This window comes from Salminus brasiliensis, chromosome 24 (genome assembly GCF_030463535.1).
Source record: "Salminus brasiliensis chromosome 24, fSalBra1.hap2, whole genome shotgun sequence".
In the NCBI taxonomy this organism is placed as follows: domain Eukaryota; kingdom Metazoa; phylum Chordata; class Actinopteri; order Characiformes; family Bryconidae; genus Salminus; species Salminus brasiliensis.
The window spans coordinates 21,231,769-21,255,796 of NC_132901.1; the positions used below are offsets into that span (position 1 = coordinate 21,231,769).

The 24,028-nt window shown below is 44.2% G+C and overlaps 1 protein-coding gene across 2 annotated transcripts in view; it reads left to right on the forward strand.

Moving 5' to 3' along the window:
- The first annotated feature begins 727 nt into the window (after positions 1–727).
- The window catches only part of smox (spermine oxidase), a 32,428-nt gene continuing 9,127 nt past the window's right edge, over positions 728–24,028 (forward strand). Inside the window, exons 1-5 of one of the 2 annotated variants that reach the window (XM_072669731.1) lie at positions 728–855; positions 12,484–12,718; positions 13,392–13,618; positions 16,787–16,960; positions 19,215–19,914. In XM_072669731.1, the coding sequence (XP_072525832.1) occupies positions 12,511–12,718; positions 13,392–13,618; positions 16,787–16,960; positions 19,215–19,914 (1,309 nt within the window). In that variant the 5' untranslated portion in view covers positions 728–855; positions 12,484–12,510. The remainder of the gene's footprint in view (positions 856–12,483; positions 12,719–13,391; positions 13,619–16,786; positions 16,961–19,214; positions 19,915–24,028) is intronic. The other variant, XM_072669730.1, reaches the window with a different exon arrangement.

Sequence of the window (24,028 nt, forward strand, 5' to 3'; positions counted from 1 at the left end):
TGGGATTCTGGCTTAGTCAACTCCGTTAGTGCATTCGGGATTTAGCCTGGGTCACCCCCAGTAGTTTATTGGGGATTCTGGCTTGGTCACCTCTGCTAGTGCATTTGGGATTTAGCCTGGGTCACCTCTGTTAGTGCATTCGGGATTTAGCCTGGGTCACCCCCACTAGTTTATTGGGGATTCTGGCTTGGTCAACTCCGTTAGTGCATTCGGGATTTAGCCTGGGTCACCCCCAGTAGTTTATTGGGGATTCTGGCTTGGTCAACTCCGTTAGTCCAGTCGGGATTTAGCCTGGGTCACCCCCAGTAGTTTATTGGGGATTCTGGCTTGGTCAACTCCGTTAGTCCAGTCGGGATTTAGCCTGGGTCACCCCCAGTAGTTTATTGGGGATTCTGGCTTGGTCACCTCTCTTAGTCCATTTGGGATTTAGCCTGGTTACCCTCCCATTAATCCATTAGAGACTCAGCACAGGTCACCACCATTAGTCCACTGGAGATTCAGCCCTGACCACCACTGCTACACTGCTTGTCGGACATGGTCTTGGTCACCACTTCCACAGTCCCTTAGAAATTCCACCTATTAGTCAGTTTAGCACTGGGGCTTCTTTAGTCCCTCATTAACTAATTAGAAATTCGCGCCGCCCCGCCTCTCCTGCGCGCTCATTGGCTGTCCTCCGCCCACACGTCACCGCAGCTCATGTTTATTCATCGAGGAGGCAGCGGCGAGGAGGAACTGGCTGCCGCTGGTTCTGGCGCACAGAGACACAGTCTCACATAAATACCCAACGGAGGCGAGGGAAGCACAAAAGAGCTGCTCTCACCGGTTCCCAGCTGAAGACGATCGGAGTCAGGTAAGGTGTGTGTGTGTATTTTCTTAGTGCAGCTAAGCCTTTGGGCTACGTGTCGTCGCCCTGTTTTTGGATAGCTCTAGTTAGATAGATAGATACCTCCAGAAGAAGAGTGAGGCAAGACCCGAGCAAGTAAACAAAACAGTGGCAGCTGTCGACTCTGTAGCCCTCGATGTTGCCTCTTACTTTAGAGGAAACTGCATTTCCCATATGAATTCATTTGCCCCCTGTCTGTGACCCCCTGTACTGTACTGCACTGTTTATTTATGAAGAGCAGATCTCTTCCACCTGCAGATTTATCAACAGATGTGGCTAACTGGCTAACTGCTCTGTTCACCACTCTGCCTCTTTCATATTGCCTTCATTTGTATCCAGCTGAGTTCATTGTATCCATTGTCGCTCAGTTGAAGCAGCTCTTCGCTCCGCCGTTGTTTTGGCACTCATACGTGGCAGTCCTGCTTCTTTTGTGTGGCGAAAGCCTCCAAACTTTTGTTCCTCAGGCTGTTTCTCATATGGTGGAACAGCAGAATGCCACTGAGAACCAGTCGAGAACCACCTGAGAAGCCACAACCTGCTTACCAGCTGTGAAGACTGTGCCTGACAGTGCTTTAGGTTCCTATGATGGCTTCTCAGCAGATGATTGAAATGACCAGGAAAGCCATGATAGATAACATAGCTTATCTACTTGTACGCTTTGTACTGGAATATCTACTGGGTTTACAGTTAGTCCATGTTTTTAGACTCCAGACCCAAAGTCTCAAGGCTGCCTGCCTTAGGCAAACTGTCTCTACACTATACTACACTGTAATAGACACTCTATAAACTATAGGATATATATTTATATATAGAGAGTTATTGTATTTAACATATGCACAAACTTCACTAAGCTTACACTCTAATATATATATATATATATATATATATATATATATATATATATACTACATGTCTCAATACTTTTGGCCAGGTGTGAGTTGGGGAGTTTTGGGATGAGTTGAGGAGTCTCAAAGCTGCCTGCCTTAGGCAAACGGTCTCTACACTATACTACACTGTAATAGACACTTTATAAACTATAGGATATATATTTATAGAGAGAGAGAGTTGTTGTATTTAACAGATGCACAAACTTCACTAAGCTTACACTCTAATATATATATATATATATATATATATATATATATATATATATATATATATATATATATATACTACATGTCTCAATACTTTTGGCCAGGTGTGAGTTGGGGAGTTTTGGGATGAGTTGAGGAGTCTCAAAGCTGCCTGCCTTAGGCAAACTGTCTCTACACTATACTACACTGTAATAGACACTCTATAAACTATAGGATATATATATTTATATATAGAGAGAGTTGTTGTATTTAACAGATGCACAAACTTCACTAAGCTTACACTCTAATATATATATATATATATATATATATATATATATATATATATATATATATATATATATATATATATACTACATGTCTCAATACTTTTGGCCAGGTGTGAGTTGGGGAGTTTTGGGATGAGTTGAGGAGTCTCAAGGCTGCCTGCCTTAGGCAAACTGTCTCTACACTATACTACACTGTAATTGACACTCTATAAACTATAGGATATATATTTATAGAGAGAGATTTGTTGTATTCAACGGACGCACAAACTTCACTAAGCTTACACTCTAACATTTTATATATATATATATACATACTACATGTCTCAATACTTTTGGCCAGGTGTGAGCTAGATATAGGGTATGAAGCCCCCATCAGCATTGGGCTGTGGAGCAGTGGAACTGTGTTCTCTGGTATGATGGTTGGTGGTGCTCCATCCAGTACTTTTGGGATGAGTTGGGGTGTTGCAGAAATGGTGGGGTGATGATCATCAAACATCCTGACCTCACTAATGCTCTTGTTGCTGGATGCAATCAAGTCCTCACAGCAATGCTCTTCCAATGTCTAGTAGAAAGTCTTCTTCTTCTGGGCAGGAAAAACAGTTCCTTCAACAAAAGCAGGATAAACTCTTTTTTTTTCATACCCTTGTTTTCAGAAGAAACTATGAGTGAGCAGGCGTCCCAATACTTTTGTCCGTATAGCATATTTAGTTGCAGTGTTACTGTTGTGCAATTATTATAAAACAAAATAACTGTCCGCAATGTATGAATTATACTCTATTGTACTTTTTACTATTGTGCAATGTCTCAATACTTTACCTGGCCAAAAGTATTGAGACATTGCACAATACTACCTTTTCCTTTCCGATACCAGGTTTTCAAGTATCTGCCGATACTGGGTACAGATACCGATAACGATACGATGAAAGGTTTCAGAGCTAAAAAGATATGATGACTACAAATGACTACACTATATATATACACATTATATGTACACAACATATACTCTGAATTACATGTCCTATGTATACAAATCAAGAAAGTCATTTGGAGCATTGCTATTGGTCCATTTTTCAGGAAATGTTGATATAATGTAAAAAAAAAAATCGATTAATGTAAAAAGTAAAATAATGGCAGAAAAATGACACGTTTTTTTGCTCTATGTACTGTATACTGTGTACACTGCCTACTGTATGCACTATATTACATGCTCTATGTGTACACTTTATGTAATCTATAAACCATAGTGTGCTCTATATGTACACTACCTATAGTACACTATATTGACAAAAATATTGGGACACCTGCTCATTCATTGTTTCTCCCAAAAGCAAAGATATTATAAAAAGTATTTCCTGCTTTTTCTGGAGTAACTGTCTCCACTGACAGTGGAAACAGAGAGAGTTGGGGAACTCTCTCTGTTTCCATCCCAAACGTATCGGATGGAGCACCATCCATCATTCCAGAGAACACAGTTAGTTCCACTGCTCCACAGCTCAATGCTGGGGGGCTTTATACTCCTCTAGCCCACACCTGGCCTTAGGTATGGTGCCATGTTTATCTGCTCTAGAGAGTCCTATTCTATTGGCAATACTTGTCAACAAGGACTTGCACTTGTGCATGCTCTGTGTATACACTACTTACTATATACTCTATACTACATACTTCATGTGTGCACTGCATGCTCTGTGTATACACTACATACTATATACTCTATACTACATACCTCATGTGTGCACTGCATACGGTAAACTACATGCTATGCATATACACTACACATACTATGTACTCTATATACACCACAAACACACTACTTGGTCTGTATATCTATATACTCTATACCTCATCTCTATAGCCTGTCAGCACTCTACTAAAGGAGGAAATGCACAGCTGTAAACATGAGGTCATGTGGTTTTTCTGGTTAGATTTCTTTTATAGGACGGGCAGGACAGGATCAGCTTCATTCCTTTTAACCCTCCAATATCCAGCCCAGGATGCTCTGCTGATATCAGCCTAATTACGATTTCAGATCGAGGCATCCGTCTGTCATATACTGTATACACACTATACTCTGTACTATGAGACTGACATTGATTTGTAGCATTTAACTGACATACCAAGACACATTTACTAAGCTCACACTGTAACATACACGAGATGTCCCTATATTTTTGCCTGGCGTGGCTAGAGGGGTATAAAGGCCCCCAGCACTGAGCTGTGGAGCAGTGGAGGAACTGTTTTATGGTGGGGTGGTGATCATCCAACATCCTGACCTCGCTTAATGCAATCAAATCGTCACAGCAATGCAAATCCTCCAGCAAAATCAAGTAGAAAGCCTTCTTCCCTTTTAAAAGAAACTATAATAGAGCAGGTGTCCCAATACTTTTGTCCTTTGAGAAATGACAGAGCTGTCTGTAATATACAGACATTGTGTGTGAAAGTGTTAATTACAACAAGCAACCCATTGTCTTTTACTTTCCGTCCACCCGGCTGAGCAGAGTGAGTGTGTGTGTGTGTGTGTGTGTGTGTGTGTGTGTGTGTGTGTGTGTGTGTGTGTGTGTGTGTGTGTGTGTAAGAGTGAGCGCGAGAGAGGGAAAATGGCTATGTCTCCTGGCACGAGCCCTAGTGCACTGTGTAGCTTTGAAAGTTCGGAAATGGCTTGTCACCGCGCCTGCCATGGGCTGAGCTGTGGAGTGACGCTGTCCGGTCAGTGAGTGTCCATGGTCAGGAAAAAAAACGCTGCAATGACTGGATTGCTGGGATTTGTTTGCTGCCCCGTATAAACCTTGTATCTCCATTTTTGCCATTTTATACATATTCTAAATGTGGCCGTTGTTCCTTCATGATGAATGAACCAATAGAAATGCTCCGAAATGACTTCTATAGAAAATTAAGAAGGTTTTTCCCCTCTCCTGTAAAGTTGCTGTTCTGGAGATACAAGGTTTTTGCCTGATGTGCAGAATTTCCAGCTGATTGAACTATCTTGCAGAAACAGTGCTCCTTCTCAGTGTACTTGGCACTGCTGGCCGTCGCTGTGTTGATGTAATGAGGTTGTGTTCATTTGGGAATGATGTACAGCGTCCACAGCACGGACAGCTCCTCAACCAGCCAGCCAGCGAGGACGAGACCTCCTTTGTCCCTCTCAGTGGCTATTCTCCTGGAAGGACATTGTATGGAGGATGTAGGTTGCCGTTTCTAGGTCACGGAGGAGGCCTCCCCCTCCCTGCAGCACATACGCAAACACACTTTTACACGCAAACACACAGACACACACACACAGTCCTCCCCCATCAGCTGCTTCTTAATCTCTGACCACTGAAGAACAGGGACATGTGTTGGGGTTATTATCCAGCCACGGGAATAACACGCTGACATCAGCACTGATCGAGCCCCAGTCTGTTCTGAGGTTAAGACCACAATAGCAGATTGCTGCTGTCACTTCAAAACCTTGTATCTACCCCCTCCCCCCCTTTACTTGTTTTTTACACCATTTTATTTAATTTGTTTTACACCATTTAAAAAGGCAGGTGCCCTTTACAGTGAGAATATCATGATGTGGGACCATTTGCATGAGTATTTTATCAATAGTAAACAACATTTCACCTCTTTTTGTGAAGCTTTAAGCTATTTTTGTTACAGAAATATTCTACACCAATCAGCCATAACATTAACACCACCCCCTTGTTTCTACACTCACCTCTATTGTATCAGCTCTACTGTTCATACAGTAGCACGGTGTAGTTCTATAATTCCAGACTGTATCCATCTGTTTCTCTGCATACTTGCCCTCCTTTTACCCTGTTCTTCAATGCTCAGGACCACACTGGACCACCACAAATTCAAGTCTGGCTCACAAAAATACCACTTATAATTGATTATAGGCGATAATCAATTGACTCGAGGGACAGGTGACCACAAGCCTTTTGCTTAGAAAGCTTGGCTACAGCTCCACAGAGTGTCAGAGAGCCCAGTGCAGCTGCTGTTGATGATAAAAACTCTCAATGTCTGAGACCGAAGATGAGCGACTGGCGTTGGGAGTAACAGAAAGGTGAAATCCGAGACCGGTTCAGCTGTGTTTGGGCTTGTAGTTGGCTATCTAGGCTTAGATAAGTTAGCCAGCAGGCAAAACACCACAGCACAGCCCATGTTTCAGCAAACTGAGGCTCAAATCTCACACATTTAGAGGATAAAGCCTCATACCTGAGAGCAGATAGTGGAGAAAATGGTCTCACCAGTGTTTTTGACTGTTTTCAGGCACTTTGAGTAGATTCAGGCTCAGGTGTCCCAGTACTTTTGGCCATATAGTCTATTTAGTTACAGTGTTAACTACTGAACTACAACAATCAGTGAACACTCACAGCGCCCCTGCTCTGTGGCTCTCTTAAATACACGTAGAGGAATGAGCTTATTTGCTTGTGTACTAGATAGACACAGGACCGAAATCTGAAACATCACTTATTTTGAGATACCATCAACATTTAAAAATATTTTTAAATTGGTTTTCATGGGGTTTCCAAATGTTCACATGACTGTATAAGTGTTGAGGAACAAAAGAGGTATCACCAGCTGCTTGTAGTAGTGCTAAGACGGGCAGGATGTTGGTCAGGAAGCGGTGACGCTTCAGACACGTGCTATTCATAGTGGATCACTTTGTACCGTGTTAATGAGGAAGCGAAATAATGGGAGGTCTATTTTTTGACCTTATCTCTTTTCCCATTGTTCTCAACCAGAAGTGACCCTCCACCTTGGCCGGTTTGACTGACCGACTGAAGGCAGGTCCTTGCTTTTTCTTCTACTACGTGCACGATGTTCTGTTTACACGCCTCAGACCACGTCCAATGTCCTCCCTGTCCGCCTGCGGTTGCTGTTTTGCCTAATCTGCTACAGCTGTCGCTACATAACGTGCAGCCGTGGTCTGAGTGTGTCTGCACATCATCACCCACACGCTCCCATTCACCTTTCACTCGTGTGTTTGTGGAGCCAGGAACGGAGCATGTCGTGGATGGGGTGCATCCTTTCCCTCTGCGTCACTCCTGTTCCTCTTAAAGAGTGGCTCAGAGGAACTGTCCCGTCTAGCCACTTAGTGACCAGTGTTGATTTATAGCAGGGTGGTAAACGGACACCTCTGTCCTTCTTTTAGGTCAGCGGGAAGTGTCTCAGTGACCCACAAAAGCGTGTAGACACTCTACCCTGCCACAGACTTCCTGGACCTTCCAGCCTTTTACAGACTATTGACCTGTAGAAGTTGCAGAATGTTGCCAGAAATAGCAAAAGCGTGTAGTAGACTTGAATAAGCAACTTTAGGCTTGTACCTCCGTGAAACAAGTGGAGATGATCTGTTAAAAAAGGGGTTTTTGTTTGTATATGACAAGGAGATGCCTGGTTATGATTTGAATATGATTGTTTTCATGTTTCACAGACAGAAGTTGTTTTTGCAGAAATGTTAGAATCTGTTGACTCTGAGACCCCCTCCACATATTTTAGTTTATTTATTCATTTATTTTTATTTTCTGACCCAATTACCCAGCCCACCTAGCAGTCGCCCGTGCCGGCCAGCCAGCATCACACTGACATGATTTGGGGAGAAAGAGAGAGAGCCTTCAGACCACCTGGAAACAGCAAGTCCAGTTGTGCTCTTTCAGGCTCTGGCTGCTGATGGCAGGCAGCATGACCCCAGATTCAAAACCATTGATATTTTGACCTCCTGTCCACTCTGAACTGTGTTTCAGTGTTGTCGTGAGGACAGCTTTATGAAAACGCTGACGTCACAACGAATGCATGTTTCTGGCTGAATCTCAAACACCTCTTTACTCCCTATACAGCAAACCATATAAGTCGTAAAGCTACAACGTCAACATTCAGATGGCTCTAGATTTCAGATTCTCACATATGAGTACATGTAAAAACTCTGTGTACCTTTATAATCTGTAATGCTGTGACTTGCATAGTGCACTACATAGGGAGTAGTGTGCAATTTGTGTTTTTTTTCTGTCTTCGTTAAGTGGTCCTGTCGCCCCTTACAGTGCTAGCATGCTCATGCAAGCGGTTTCGTCTCGGACGGGAATATTTCCAAAAACAGGGAGAGGGAAATCTCAGTTGGATAGTTAAAAATATCCAGATATGCATGTCGAACCTGTAGTTACAGTGGTACGGTATAGTGGAGTATATAGGAGTCTGAGGTTATTCAGGGTCCCGTCCCCCCATGCATAGTAAAACATGACAGGTTGGAGGGTTCATTTGCATGTTGCATCGCTTTGTGATATCAGTATTGCGGAATTAGTGTCTCGCTAATGATTAACAAGCAATGTCTGCAGATCAGACCTGAGCATAGGAACGCTGCAAAGAACATCACCACATCTGCAACAGACTGCTAGATCCCCCATCAGCAGGACACTCTTCCCTTTTCTCAGTCTGCTTGTTTTTTTAGCCGATGGTCACCTCCTGAGAGATCTCGAGCTGGCCTCTTCAAATAAGCCTTGGCAGAGCTCCATAAAGCCAAAAAGTGGCAGGTTTATTTTGACAGATAAGCTGTGTGTTATTACAGCAGTCACGTTACTGTAATAATAATTAAGGAGTGCTTTTGCTAAACCCTTGAAATGGCTTCTTTTGTAAGGCTGCATATATAAAAGGAGGTGATGTTGCGTTGTTAATTAAAGTGGGAGGTTAATATAAGTTGATCTTAGGAAATTAAAATGTCAATTTACAACAGTTAATTCCCTAATGCCAGGTGTGGGCTATGCCAGGTATAGAGCCCCCCAGCTTTGAGCTGTGGAGCAGTGAAACTGTGTTCTCTGGAATGATGGATGGTGCTCCATCCAGTACTTTTATGATGAGTTGGACAGTTGGGTATGAAGTGAGGTGGGGATCATTCAACATCCTGACCACACCACAGGTCTTGTCTCTAAATTGCAATCGTGAATGAACAGGTGTCCCAATATTTTTGGCCATACAGTTTATAGACTGAGACACATCTGCAAAATATCTGATTTCATGTCCATGTATTTTTCAGTCCTTGCCAGGTCACAAAATCAGCAGCCCCTTAGCAGTGATGTGCAGTATACACCCTGTATGATCCACTGTCTAATCAGCAGTGCGTTCCTCTCTGAGACAGTAAACATTGGGGTGATCATAGTGAGTCATTTGGAGGCTCCTGGCCATCTGCCTGATTTCAGACAGCATATGGTGTCCGTATAGATAATGTAATGAGCTAGAAATTAATTTTATAGAGTAGAGCGTTTTAGGCATTTGTCATTTGAATATTTGCATTTTAAGCACATTGTATATGAATATATTGAGAATATTTTATATTATAATATTGTGTGGGATGCCCTGATATGGTAATTAGGTGCTGATGCCACACTTCAGTATGTTTGGTGTACATTTGCCAGCACAAATGCATAAATATTTTAATAGTAGGTTCAGGTTCAGGTTCTGTAGGGTTTTCAAATACAGCACAGGAATAAAATCAGGCATCTTGGCACAGTAATGTGATGAAGCAATGACACTGTACGTCTGCAGTGGCATGGAAATACTTGGAAAATTCATTCAAAAGTTTAGGTCTAGATGTTGAAGGTCTTTGAAAGGTCCTGACCCTGAATTACCCCGTTTACATCTGATCACTTCATGGGACTAGAATCTGGATCGTATCCTGATCAGATTCATCCACACACTTTGTAGTCAAATGCTTCTGTGGTTAGTCAGACTGAAATCTGATCACTGTGTGGGACAGAATATGCAAATTTGCTTTTGGGAGGGGTCTCAAATGTGTCTCAGAGCACCTACTGAAGACTCAGTTTACACTTGGTTACTTCATGTGTCTGAGGTTGAGTATGAGGATTATATCCGGATACGCTAAGCCACATTAAAATGCAAGGATAAACACACCCAAGACTCCAGATACACCAGATACAGATCAGATCACTGAAACCAGTTCAGGAGGTGGTCTGAGAAGCATTTTAGCCACATGTTATAGCAGTGTTAACATGTTCGTCTCTTTCCAAGACGCATTAGACTACCAAAACCCCTCCCAGTACAACCCAAACACCAGTAATAATTGCTGGGCATCGAGCAAATAGCACCCAGGGTAAATGCTTGTGGTTTAAATCTAATAAGGAAACAATGGAGTAAATGGAGTCGAGGTGGTAAGAGTGCTCGGATTTACACATGCATTTTTATGTGGCTTGGCCTTATCCAGATAAAATCCTGATACTCAAGACCGATGAAGTGACCAGGTGTAAATGGGGTCAGTGTTGTGGTGAAAACTCAAGTGGTGAAGACTCTTTACTTTTACATTTACATTTAAGGCATTTAGCAGACGCTCTTATCCAGAGTAACTTACAAAAGTGCCCAAGAAAAACTTCAGCTAGCTAACTAATACTTCAATACTTCAGACTAATAATTCAAAGATACCTCTAAGTTTAGACTCTACTAAACACAAGTCTGTAAGGTGACCACTCTACTATTCCCCAAGTCCTCTCAGAAGAGGAGGGTCTTCAGTCTGGGTTTAAAGACAGCGAGCGTTGGACTCTGCAGTTCGGACACCCAGGTGAAGCTCGTTCCACCACTTTGGTGCCAGGACAGAAAAAAGCCTGGATGCTCCCGAAAAAGCCTATGACCTCTTTCATGCAGGTTGTATTTGTGCAGGTGTTGCTGCACAGTAGAATAGTGCACCACCAATCCAGAGTCTAATCCGAGCTAAATCCTTCTGTAGACTGGAAAAAAGCCAGTTAAGTTTTATGAGCTGAGGGCTCAAATCTTTTGGAGAGACGTTTGCCTAAAATCTGTCTCAAAAATGTCTTGGGACATCAGTCCACCTTCCACCCGCTTAACTATTCACAGTAATAGTAGTTTGCACCAAGGGTGGCCAAAAAACCGTGCATGCCGCTGTACAATAAGACCTACGTTGTAAGATATACATGACTGAACATGCTATCAGCTGTGACCTACATAAGTAGAAGGAAGGAAGAGGGAGAAACCAAGGCCATGTCTTTGTGTGCATGTCTGTGGCGGAGCCTAGAAGGATGTGTCACAGACAACCACAAGCTCATCGTGTGCTGATGAAGGCAGCGCTTTTGCCTCAAGCTTTGTTTAGTCTACCATATAATAACACTCTTCAGAGCTGCAGCTATAATAACGCACTGTTAATCTCATCTTTTGCCTTTTCCACATCTCCCTTCCGTCGCCTGCCTTGTGTCAGGTGTGCCCGTTCCTTCAGGCTGGTGTGTTTATATGTGGGAAGCTTTTCTTCTTCTCTGTGTATGATGTACTCTGAGAGAGGTATTGCTAGGTCATTAGAGGCCTGTTAACCTCCTAGACCACAAGGCCTTGTACCTGGGCCCACACTTTAGCTCTGTCACAGAAGTGACTGAACTATTCGCACTACGATATACAACAGTTGTTTCTGCCTTGCTTGGCTTTACACTATATGTGCAAATGTTTGTGGACACCCCTTCTTATGAAGGAATTCAGCTACTTTAAGTTGCACCCATTGCTGATACTAATGTGTAGATGCACAAACACAGCCTGTAGAAAGTATTGCCAAAAGAATTGGACTCTCTGGAGCAGATAAACATGCACCTATTGGCACCATGCCTAACGCCAGGCGTGGGCTAGAGGGGTATAAAGCCCCCCCAGCATTAAGCTGTGGAGCGGTGGAACTGTGTTCTCTGGAATGATAGATGGTGCTCCTGCAATCAAATCCTCACAGCAATGCGCCAAACTCTAGTAGAAAGCCTTTCCTGGATAGTACAGACAGGACAAACGTTGTTTTAATACCCTTGATTCAGGAGAAACAATGAACAAAGCAGGTGTCTCAATACTTTTGTCCACATAGTGTTTCTACAAACATGGTGATATTGGGGACATTAGGAAACCGTTAACATTGCGGGAAGTTCTAGAGCGGGCGTCCCGAAGGGGAGGTGTACCGAAAATGGACTTCTCACACATTGAGTGCTTCCCAAAGGCATAATCCAGTGTAGCTTTTAAGAGTAATAGCGGAAACAAGCTTGGTCAGCTCTTTTTTGGTCTGTCCATCAGTACTGAAGCAGTCCCTCTTCTCACCCACAAGAGCCTCAGATATGAGACTCTATTTTCAGAACATATCGATGTCTAAAAGGCCGGGCTTTGAAAGTGTGCGCGATGGTTCTCAGACCTTTTGAACTGCGGGCGAGAAAGACGTGCAGATCATGACTCTCCGGAGCTTCTTTTTATTAACCACCTTCCTTTCCTTCTCCTTCTAAAGGTCCCTTAGAAGAGGAGCTTGGACGGCATGCAAAGTTGTGAAATATCTTCGGACAGCACTGATGATCCTCTTAGTAGCGGCTTTCGCAGGCATCAACAACCGCGGATAGTAGTGATCGGTGCGGGCTTGGCCGGCCTAGCAGCCACCAAATCCCTTCTGGAGAACGGCTTCACCAATGTCACGGTGCTAGAGGCCTCAGACCGGATCGGAGGCAGAGTGCAAAGTGTTCAGTTCGGTGAGACAAACCTTGGAATTCAGAACGTACACTGTTCCTAATGTTCACACACAACCCTTCTGATGATTGCATTCAAGCTACTTCAGGTTCAAGTTGCACACACATAGCTTGCCTAGTCCCTGTTGAATAGTACTGCCAATAGAATAGAATAGGACTCTCTAGAGCAGAACCGTGAACCTATCAGTATCATTCTTAATCCCAGGCGTGGGCTAGAAAGGTATAAAGCCCCCATCCTGGCATTTAGCCATGGAGCCGTAGAGCTGTGTTCTCTGGAATGATGGATAGTGCTCCATCCAGTACTTCTGGAATAAGATCGGGAGTTGAAAATGAGGTGGGGTGATCGTCCAACATCCTGACCTCGCTAACACTCTTGTCGCTAAATGCAATCAAATCCCCACAGCAATGCTCCAGCAAAATCTAGTAAAAACACTTTTCTCCCTGGACAGTAGAGACAGTTACTCCAACAAAAGGATGATAAACTCTTTTTTTAAATACACTTGATTTTAGAGAAAACTATAAATGAGCAGGTGTCCCAATACTTTTGTCCTTGTAGTGTCTACACAAACACCACTTTTATGGAACCACTCTTAGTTCCATAAAGAACCGTGTTTGTAAATGTTGATGAGAGCTAGCTAACTTAATTTCTCTGTATCTTTCTCTCACCTCTGTTCAGGTAAAGCCACTTTGGAACTTGGAGCCACCTGGATCCATGGCGCTAACGGGAACCCCATCTACCACCTGGCTGAGGACAATGGGCTGCTGGAGCACACCACTGAGGAGGAGTGCAGCGTGGGCCGCATCAGCCTCTACGCCAAGAACGGCGTGGCCCACTACCAGACCAACAGCGGCAAGCGCATCCCCAAGGACCTGGTGGAGGAGTTCAGTGACCTGTACAACGAGGTGGGCGAGAGGTGTTTGGGTCTGTGCATGAAAGTGCTCTGCGTCTTCTTCACGATGTTCTTTCAGCCTTGCTCGGTGTTGGGAAGATGCTGCTTCTCAAATGGTCTGTTATAAGTTCTGAAACCACATGATGCTCTTAGTGACTAATTCAAGGCCATGAAACTACCAGTACTTGATTGATTAGCTTGAGTCAGAATTTTCTGGTGACACATATTTGTTGAGTCCAGAAACTAAGAGTAATTGTGGAGATACCTGTTTCTAAATGGTCTACATTTAGCCCAGCTTAGTCGTTCCTTCAGTCTTCACAGCCGCTACATTACAGAATATAAAAAAAACAACCAATATCTCAGTTCTGCATTCGGCTCATCTAGCGGTTTCACTACTGAACATACTGAACCTGCTTATACAGTTGGAGATTGGGATGGCTGCAACTGGACTGTGAGCAGAACCACAGTGGTCCAGTTAACTAAGACCACTTAGGCGCTGCAGTACATGGCCGACACAGACATTCACTAGCCGATGCAGCGGACTTGGATGTCCAGTGACTTTGGGCTGCTTGGTGACGTTGCATTGGCGTCTGAGTAGGCATGTATCAGTCCTCACCCTCTCAGTGTTGAAAAAGTGACGTGATAGGGAGGCTAAGAGGCTGACTGGGTAAAATCTAAAACTGGGGAGGAAAATTAATAAACAATAAATACATAAACTAACTGCGATTGTCAGGAGGGTCGAATGTCGATTGCTTCAAAAAGGGCCTGATTATCCGGTATCGTGGCGCAGGCATTATTAGGAAGATATCTAATTACGTTTCCAGAACCTTCACACTGGGCTTTATAGCCGGTCTTGATTACAGCATGCTTGAAAAATGTCTTTAATTCTTCTAACATCCATGGATCTTCAGATGTTTCCACTGATGTGGCGAGACAGTGAGCACACATTTTCCGTTCCATCATCTGAAAGATTCAAGGCTGCATACGTGGTATTGTGGCTTATTTCTGGTCCATGTGTTTTCTTCATATGGCCCAGTTAGATTAATCACATTGTTAATAAAGGCCAGTCAAGAATTTGCATATTGTGATCTGGGGAAAAAAAGTTTTTAAGCCAGCCTTACTTAGATACTGTAGATTTAACCTGGGGCCTAGGCAGTAGATTTAGGTCTAAATGAGGCAGAAATGTAATGAGGCACAGGGTCAGTGGTGGCTCAGTGGTTAAAGCTCCGGGTTATTGATGACAGGGTTGTGGGTTTGATTCACTAGTGTGTTTGTTCACACAGATGGGTAAGGTGGAGGACACATTTCGCTGTATATAGTGCAGTGACAAATACATGCTCCTTTACCTTTAATGTAGTATGTGTCAGATTGTTCATAGTACATTGGGCGTACATTGTGTCGGGTTCTGTAAGGCGTGTTTATTGAGGGCAAAGGACTGACTGATCATTAATAATTAATCATTGTTCAGAATGTATCAGATTGAGGCAGAAAAACACTTTCAGTGCCTGTAGGGAGCTAGAACACTCACACAGGAAGTTGCAACATATCTTATTCGATTACAACACAAGTCTATGGACAGATGACTGATGTGAAAGCGAGGGTGATTAGAGTCATTATTTTGGTTGATTAGTTTTGTAGGTTTATTATTTGGTCATACCTCAAATGAAATGAAATTATAATCAGATGCAGCACATCAGGATTTTCGAGGAGTCTGTTATATTTAAACCTCAGACATTTAGTCTGGTTTGCTCCTGATTGTTGAAGTGAGTGGTGGAGATCACCATGGCCAGATCCTAGGAGCTCTCTGAGGATTTCAGAAAGAAGGTTGTTGATGTAGATGAGTCTAGATTAAGGGGTTAACCGATAACCGGTTAATTGGTTGATTGGTTAATCGCGGGTTAGAAGATCTCAGAACTATTAGACATCAGTTGTTCCGGGACTCTGAATGGCTCAGCTTCGAGCTAATGTACTTCCACTATGGCTCATGGCTTACAAGTTCGAATCCCGGGCCATGCTGCTTTGCCATCATTGCCCAGAGTCTGGGAGAGCAAAATTGGCCATTGCTAGTTACGAAAGGGTTGGTTGTCAGTTGATTGGCAGTTCCGAATTAGGAGAAAAGGGGAAAAATTCAACAAACAAAAAATAAGGAAACAATACGTAAATAAATAAAATGAAAAACTGAACAACTGACATGACCAGATCTGGCCGTCCTAGCAAGTCCAGTCCAAGGGCAGACCTCCAGATACATAAAGAAGTCCCCAACAATCCTAAAATGTCTCCATGGGATACCTACAGGTAGCTCTTTTGCCTCCGTTGATGTCAGAGTACAACATCTACCATCAGAAAGAGACCAAACAAGTGTGATTTTCATGGGAGATGCCTTCCCATGAAACCCTTCCCAACCAAAAAACCATCAGGGCAAGACTAAAGTTTTTCTAAGGACACCCAGACAAAGATTCTTCAATCTTGAGTCTTGCCTTTTGTGGCTTTTCTAAACATGGCTCTCCTGTTTTGCTGCTGTATTGTGTCTCTTGTAACTTGTTCGCTAGGCTGGGGAAATGTAATATTATAGCACATATCAGATATTGTGCAACTGCTCATAGATCAGCATTAAAAAAGCAGAGTAGAGGCTAGATTTACAGTTTGGGCGCCGGATGAAGGCGGCCGTCACTAGCTGTAACTTGGCCGGCTCCTGACCCATGGTCTGCATGGTTTTTCGCTTAGCAGATTGCCCAATCAGTCTTGTGATTGTGTCTCACGTGAGGAGCTTTTTCTCCCTCTCGCTCGGGAAAAGGAACTGGCTTTCCTCACTCAGCTCTCAGGTGCCAAAGTAAAGTTCACTTTCTGTGCCAGTTACCCCACCATGACCCCTTGCGTGTTCATACTCCTTCTTTCAGACTGCCTGTGTATTTAGTTCTACAGCACACCCCGCCTTCCTCTCGCAGGCTCTATAGGGATTTCTTGGGCAAATTAACCACAAGAAGACGTAATGCACTAATGCATTCCATCCATAGTAGCTAATGAATTCAAGGCCACGTCCTCGGTTTAGACAGAACCTTGACTTGCTGATGTAAGAAATACTGTATTCATAATTTAACTCTGTTTCTTTCTCTCTTTCTTTATTCAATTCTCTTTCTCCTCCTGCCCCACTCTCCGTACCTATTCTACCCTTTGGCTGCAGGTGTACGAGCTGACTCAGGAGTTTTTCCAGAATGGAAAGCCAGTGGGTGCTGAGACTAAGAACAGCGTGGGAATCTTTACCCGGGATCTGGTACGAAAGAAGATCATGCTGGACCCTGACGACTCAGAAACCATCAAGAAGCTCAAGCTATCCATGCTACAGCAGTACCTTAAGGTATGGACAGCTTACACCACTCAGTGGCACTAGACCTGTCCCGATGATTACATTAACGAAGTATCGTACAGTATATGGACATTATGGCCACCTTAATATTGCCTGTTGTGTTCACTTGCGTTTGCTTGGATTTTAGTGTGTTTTAAAATGTGTCGTGGTCCTTAATGATCAATGCATGTATGCATGAAATGCATGAATACCGCAACAGGTAGTGTATTGCCCTTGTGGATCGCCCTTCCAAACTTCCCACAGTTCCACATGCTTATGAACCGCAGATTAACTGCACAGGCTTAACCATAATAGTATAATATATAATTTTGAATGGTTTCTATTGGTCCATGTGTCATGAAATGTTCACAGTTCCCAAAGAGAAATGGTTATGACTACGATTTTCCAGTCTAGTCCAGTTTTGGTGAGCCTGTGCCCACTGCAGCCTCAGCTTTCTGTTCTTGACTGAGAGAAGTGGAACCTGACGTGTTTATATTTGCTGTTGTAGCTCATCCACCTCAAGGTTCACCTTCCTGAGAAGCTTTTCTGCTCAGCACAATTGTACAGAGTGGTTATCTGAGTGACTGTAGCCTTTCTGTCTGCTCTAACCAATCTGCCCATTGTTTTTTGTTGACCTCTCTCATCAACAAGGCGTTTCCATCTACAGAACCGCGGCTCATTGGATGTTTCTTTCAATATTCCACCATTCTGAGACGTTCTGAAACTCTAGAGATTGCTGTGCTGACAATCCCAGGAGATTCTAGAAAAACTCAAAGCAGCCAGTCATGAACAGAAACTTTAAAACACTGGTTCTGCTTTTTGGTTATGAGGTTTTGATGTGCCAGCGAGGTCCTGCACACACTTTGAAAGTAGAGCAGTCCAGAAAAATCCGGCGCAAATCTGTCTGTGCCGCCGGCCTCAGCGGTAAATGCTTAGCACAATAATAATAACTCCACATTCCAATTTTCTAATGGAGATTTAATCCCTGGCATATTTAGCGAGCAATGCTTGAGTTGTTTATCTTTCGCTTACACTGAGCATATTGACTGTTTTGTTGTCGAGGCCACAGCTTGCTCAGACCTGTCAGTGAGTGATCTGTAGAGGACTGTAAAATGTGCTAAGTGTAGCAATAAGTAGGTATCTCTTCTAACAGGCTGAGGCAAAGCCTATCAGGGAATATCAGGGCGGACTCATGTGACCTGCTTTACAGAATGTGGCTTGAGCTAGTTGAGACTGGAAAAGGCTGATTTCGAGCAACATAGCGTGACCTCCCACTGCGTTTTATGTTAATGACATTCTGTGATTGCTAAATCGCGGGGGCTGTCAAGAGATTACTAGACTGTAGTGCAGAGCCGTATGCATGTGAATGTGAGCACATTTGATTGAGGACCTACAAACTCAAGCTAAAGCTAAAACTAAGTGTTACCGGGCTGTGAGCTTAAAACAACCAGAAAGAGTTGTTGTTGTTCTAGCATTTTAGGAACATCCACACATACACACACACACACACACACACACACACACACACACACACACACACACACACTTATCTCTGTGCTCTTGTTCCCTTCATTCTTTTTACTTCCCCCTGTTTCTTCTTCCAATTGCTTTAGTAAGCTTGGTGGTTTACTTAAATGTCATGCATTGTCAGAATTCATCATGTTTATAATGAAAGGCCAAACAGTGGAGACAGTGAGTGGCCTCATAATAGCGCCAGTGATTTCCCGGGACAGAGGATGACAAAGCCAGAGAAAGGCATCTGCTGGAGTGTTTTTCTTTTAGTGTCCTGACCTGATTTAATCAGTGTGGTCCACATATGGCATTTACAGTACCTAAAGCGCCTGAGTAGGAGCAGTATAGCATTAATAACAGCAACAGAGTCATAAGAAATGCTCATATCCAAAACACCACTTTTTGAATGAGAACGACAAAGTGTTGAAAAGTCCTATAGTGTTCCAGGGGCCTGGGGTTGTGGGTTCAGTCCTTGCTCTGGTTACTGAGGGCTTCCTCAAGGTGATCTGCTTTCCTTCCACCTCCCAAAAGCACATATGGTATGTGAATTGGCCATGCTCAGTTGCCCCTAGGTATAAACAAATGGATGTGTTTGCTACCCTGCAGTGGAATGGTGTCATGTCCAGGGGGGTTCATTGCCTCAGGCCCAATGATTTCATGCAGGCTACAGGCCCACCGTGATCCCGACCAGGAATTAAGTGAATGTAGAGATTTGCTATTCTTGTTCAATGTGTGTCTGTTTTTGCTGTCCCAGGTGGAGAGCTGTGAGAGCAGTTCCCCCAACATGGACGAGGTGTCTCTGAGCGAATTCGGAGAGTGGACGGAGATTCCTGGTGCTCACCACGTCATCCCAGCCGGCTTCATGAAGATCATAGAGCTGCTGTCCCAGGACATCCCGCCCCGCGTGCTCCATCTGGGCAAACCCGTCCGCCGCGTCCACTGGAACTACAGCTGCCCTGAGGCTGAAGACAACACCGACGGGGCCGACCACAACCAGGACCAGCGTCCGGGTCCGGCTCCGGTGCGTGTGGAGTGTGAGGACGGCGAGTGGCTGCCTGCTGACCACGTGATCATGACCGCCTCCCTGGGCGTGCTCAAGAAGGCCCACGAGACGCTGTTCTCACCAGGCCTGCCCCAGGACAAGGCGCTGGCAGTGCAGAAGCTGGGCATCAGCACCACGGACAAGATCTTCCTGGAGTTCGCTGAGCCCTTCTGGAGCCCTGAGTGTAACAGCATCCAGTTCGTTTGGGAGGACGAGGCGCAGCTGGAGAGCCCGGCGTACCCGGACGAGCTCTGGTATCGCAAGATTTGCAGCTTTGACGTGCTCTACCCACCCGAGCGCTATGGCCACATGCTCAGCGGCTGGATCTGTGGCGATGAGGCGCTGCGTATGGAGCGCTGCGACGACGAGACCGTGGCTGAGATCTGCACCGAGCTGCTCCGCAAGTTCACAGGTCAGTGAGGTTGAGGGAGTGTGTATGTAAAGTAGTGGTGTGTGTGTTCAGTATAATTAGTCCTTACATTGTGGTCCAAAACCTGAATACAGCCAAACCGAACCATCCAACCCATTATTCCACCTCATCACTCATTGCAGTGAACAGTGCAGAGCCACTTCCGCACCCAGGGAGCGATTTGGGGGGTTAGGTGCCTTGCTCAGGCAACCCTCAGCCATGAGTGCTGGTCCTGGGCATCAAACCCAGCGACTTTCTGGTCCCATGCTCGGTTCCGGTCGGCGGCGCGTTAACACGCAGCGGCCACTCTTGGTCCGAGAAATGGTGCTTTTTGTGTCACTGTTTGTGGATATTTACGTCCATCTCTGCAAATATGTGCACCGGAACACCAGTGCACATATTCTACCACTGCCAGACCCTGATTCAGTGGAAAAATCAGCCTAAAAACAATCTTCCGGACGAAGTTCTGCAGACGCTACAAGAGCTCAGCCTGCTACAAGATCCAGGTGCACTGTTTTGAGCGCACTGCATGGGACATGTTCAGGGAGGCTGCAACATCCCCGGTAGAGTGCTCAGAGAGTGTGCAGACCAGTTGACAGATGTTCTCACGGACATCTCTCACGTCTCCCTGCGCAGCTCCACTGTCCCAACGTGCCTCAAGACCACCACCATCGTCCCCGTGCCGAAGAAGTCCACAGTGTCCTGCCTCAATGACTACCGTCCCGTTGCTCTCACGCCCATCATCATGAAGTGCTTTGAGAGGCTAGTCATGAGGAACATCAAGACCCAACTGCCCGCTTCATTGGACCCCCTGCAATTTGCATATCGTCCCAACCGCTCCACGGACGATGCCATCACCACCACCCTTCATCTCTCCCTTACCCACCTGGAGAAGAAGTACACCTACGTCAGAATGCTGTTCATAGACTTCAGTTCAGCATTCAACAGCATCATCCCACAGAATCTCACCAGGAAGTTGAGCTTGCTGGGCCTCAACACCCCCCTCTGCAACTGGATCCTGGACTTCCTGACAGGGAGGCCCCAGTTAGTCCGGTTCGGGGACAGAAGCTCCAGCACCATCACAATGAACATTGGACCCCAGGGTAGTGTACTGAGTCCTCTACTGTTCACCCTGCTGACTCATGACTGTGTTGCAAAACACAGTTCTAACAGCATCATAAAGTTCGCCGATGATACAACTGTGCTGGGTCTCATCAGCAAAGGCGACGAGTCAGCATACAGAGAGGAGGTGCAGCAGCTGACAGACTGGTGTACAGTCAACAACCTTCACTGGAATGTAGAGAAGACCAAGGAAATGGTTGTTGACTTCAGGAAAACAAGACAAGACCACTCTCTGCTCAACATCAACGGCTCCTCTGTGGAGATCGTTAAGAGCACCAAGTTCCTTGGTGTCCACCTAGCGGAGAACCTCACCTGGTCCCTGAACACCAGCTCTATAGCCAAGAAAGCCCAGCAGCGTCTCTACTTCCTCCGGAGGCTGAGAAAGGCCCGTCTCCCTCCACCCATCCTCACCCTCTTCTATAGAGGGACCATAGAGAGCATCCTAAGCAGCTGCATCACTGCCTGGTTTGGGACCTGCACAGCTTCTGACTGCAAGACCCTCCAACGCATTGTGAGGACAGCTGAGAGGATCTGCGGAGTCTCTCTCCCCTCCGTCATGGACATTTACACTGCCCGCTGCATCCGCAAAGCAACCAGCATTGTGGATGACTCCACCCACCCTTCACACAGACTGTTCTCCCTCCTGCCATCAGGAAGAAGGTACCGCAGCATCCGGTCCAACACGACCAGACTCTGCAATAGCTTCTTCCCCCAAGCCATTAGACTTCTCAACTCAACTCAACTTCTGAACGGATGTCTTTTCTGCTACATGCACACTCTCTCTCTCTCTCCAACCATTTACCCCAGATAAAATGGGAAGCATTTTTTGCACAAAGCATTTGCACTAATAACTTTACTACCTCACTGGACTCAATATTTATTACACACTGCAATATTTGCACACTACCCCCAATTATTTATTATTCTCTGTCTGTACTGTGTTGTGTTGCACTTGTGTTTTGTATGCACTGTCTATGTTGCACCATGGTCCTGGAGGAACGTTGTTTCGTTTCACTGTGTACTCTGTATGTAGCTGAAATGAAAATAAAACCCACTTGACTTGACTTGACTTCTGTAATCTTTCCGCCACATAGCTACCCCACCAAGAAACCTAATTATAAAGGCAGCAGCCAATTAATAGCCATACAGTTCATCAATTCATTTGAAAAACATCTTAAAAATGATGCTAACAATACAAGTTAAGGGGGGTGAGGAAACCAGGCTCTGAGAAAACCACATATAAAATCTGAACTCATTAAATATTTAAATATTTTTCATTTACATATAAAAAAAAACCTTGAATAATTTTAATACCTTTCAGTCGTTGTAAGCCAGTCTTGATTTAAGAGGATTTATGTCTGGGTAGCTGCCTTTTTCCGTCCATGGCATGACTAGAGTTTGATTCCCTGTCTGGGCAAGTCCACCACGCTACACCAACAGTCCTTGGGCAAAACTGCTAACTGTACATTCCCCTACCAGTGTAACATGATTTAAAGGTGAGCCGCTCGTGATAAGAGCATCATCATCAGCCAAATACTGAAAATGTAACTATATAAACTTTAGAAATTTTATGTTGGCTTTGTTTTGTTTTCACAAAGAACATCTTGATGCAGCTACAGCCGTTACATATATACATAAAATAATTATTTATTGCGTTAAAGAATATTTAATATATAAATATATTATTTAAATATATTTAATATATTACCAAATAACTCAATGCAGCTCAAGGTTGTTTTATTAATTGAGTTTTATGGTTTCTTCCAAATGTCAAATAGATATTATGTGGACTTCTCTCGTAAATTTGGTTCTAAAAATGTCTTATTTATTTAAAATTTTTCTCTTTTTTTTACTTTTTAACATATTTAAACTATAAATATGCAGATGAAACCCTCCAAATTAGCTACACCATACACTGTGCTCTGAATGCGCTGGAAGCATCCCCGTGCTTTCTGTTGTATCGCTGGAACTGTGAAGGCACATACAGGCACTGGTTGCTTTGGCCTGATTGGTCTGTCCTGTGTGGATGGCGAGCATAATTTTCATAAAGTTGAGGCTATTTTTTACTTTTCTTGTTTGCGCCACCAGTTATCCCAGTTTCCTGATTTTTCCCTGGATTCTTCCTGTTGAAAATGAATGGCGCTGGATCAAGGCATCTCTTCCAAAAATGGTTCTTTATGGAACCAAAAGTGGTTCTCCTATGGCATCGTTCCAAGGACTTTTTCCAAGCTTTGTGTTTAAGGGTGCAGTTCAAACTCCAGGAGTGTGTCATTATGAATCTGTATTACTCACTTCCACTCATCGACACACACTGACTCACCAGTGAGTGTTCGCACGTATTTCACCTCTGCTGCACATGTGAATCTGAACAGAGGGTATGAAATTCACAGTGTGTTTCATTTGTTTGCCTTGTCGAGTCGTCTACCATTTTTGCCTGGTGAGTCACGTACAGTATGGCGGCCACAGCTGTGAACGTTCGCTGCTTTTCCAATGCCTCTATTCACTGGATGCTGGGAAATGCTCAAGGCAGCAAAGTAGTATAGACAAACTGAACAGTGTGACGCTTATTTGTAGCGTAAACATTGTGATTACATAATACAGAGTTATATAAAGTATGTTTTCAAATAAATATTACGTAATGAGGCAGGCAACCTTTAAATCCTTTGCTGGGTAACAATGGACTGAGTTGACTCTTACTCTTATCTTACCTAACGCCTTGTCAAAAATAGATTTTGACTCTTCGTCCCCTTTTAACTCATTAAAATTCACCATAGAGTAGTTGGGACATGGAGGCCATAGTCACATGGATCAGTATGTTGAACTGAAGCTTCTAACATTATACAATATATTTCATCACACCTTACTTGGATGGTCTATTGTAGATGCCTTGTAGATGCTCACCTTACATTCAACTAACATTCGACTGACTGTAAAACCCTGCACCTAACCCTAACCTTAAACCTTTTAAGGTTAGGTTTAGGGTCAGATTCGAGGG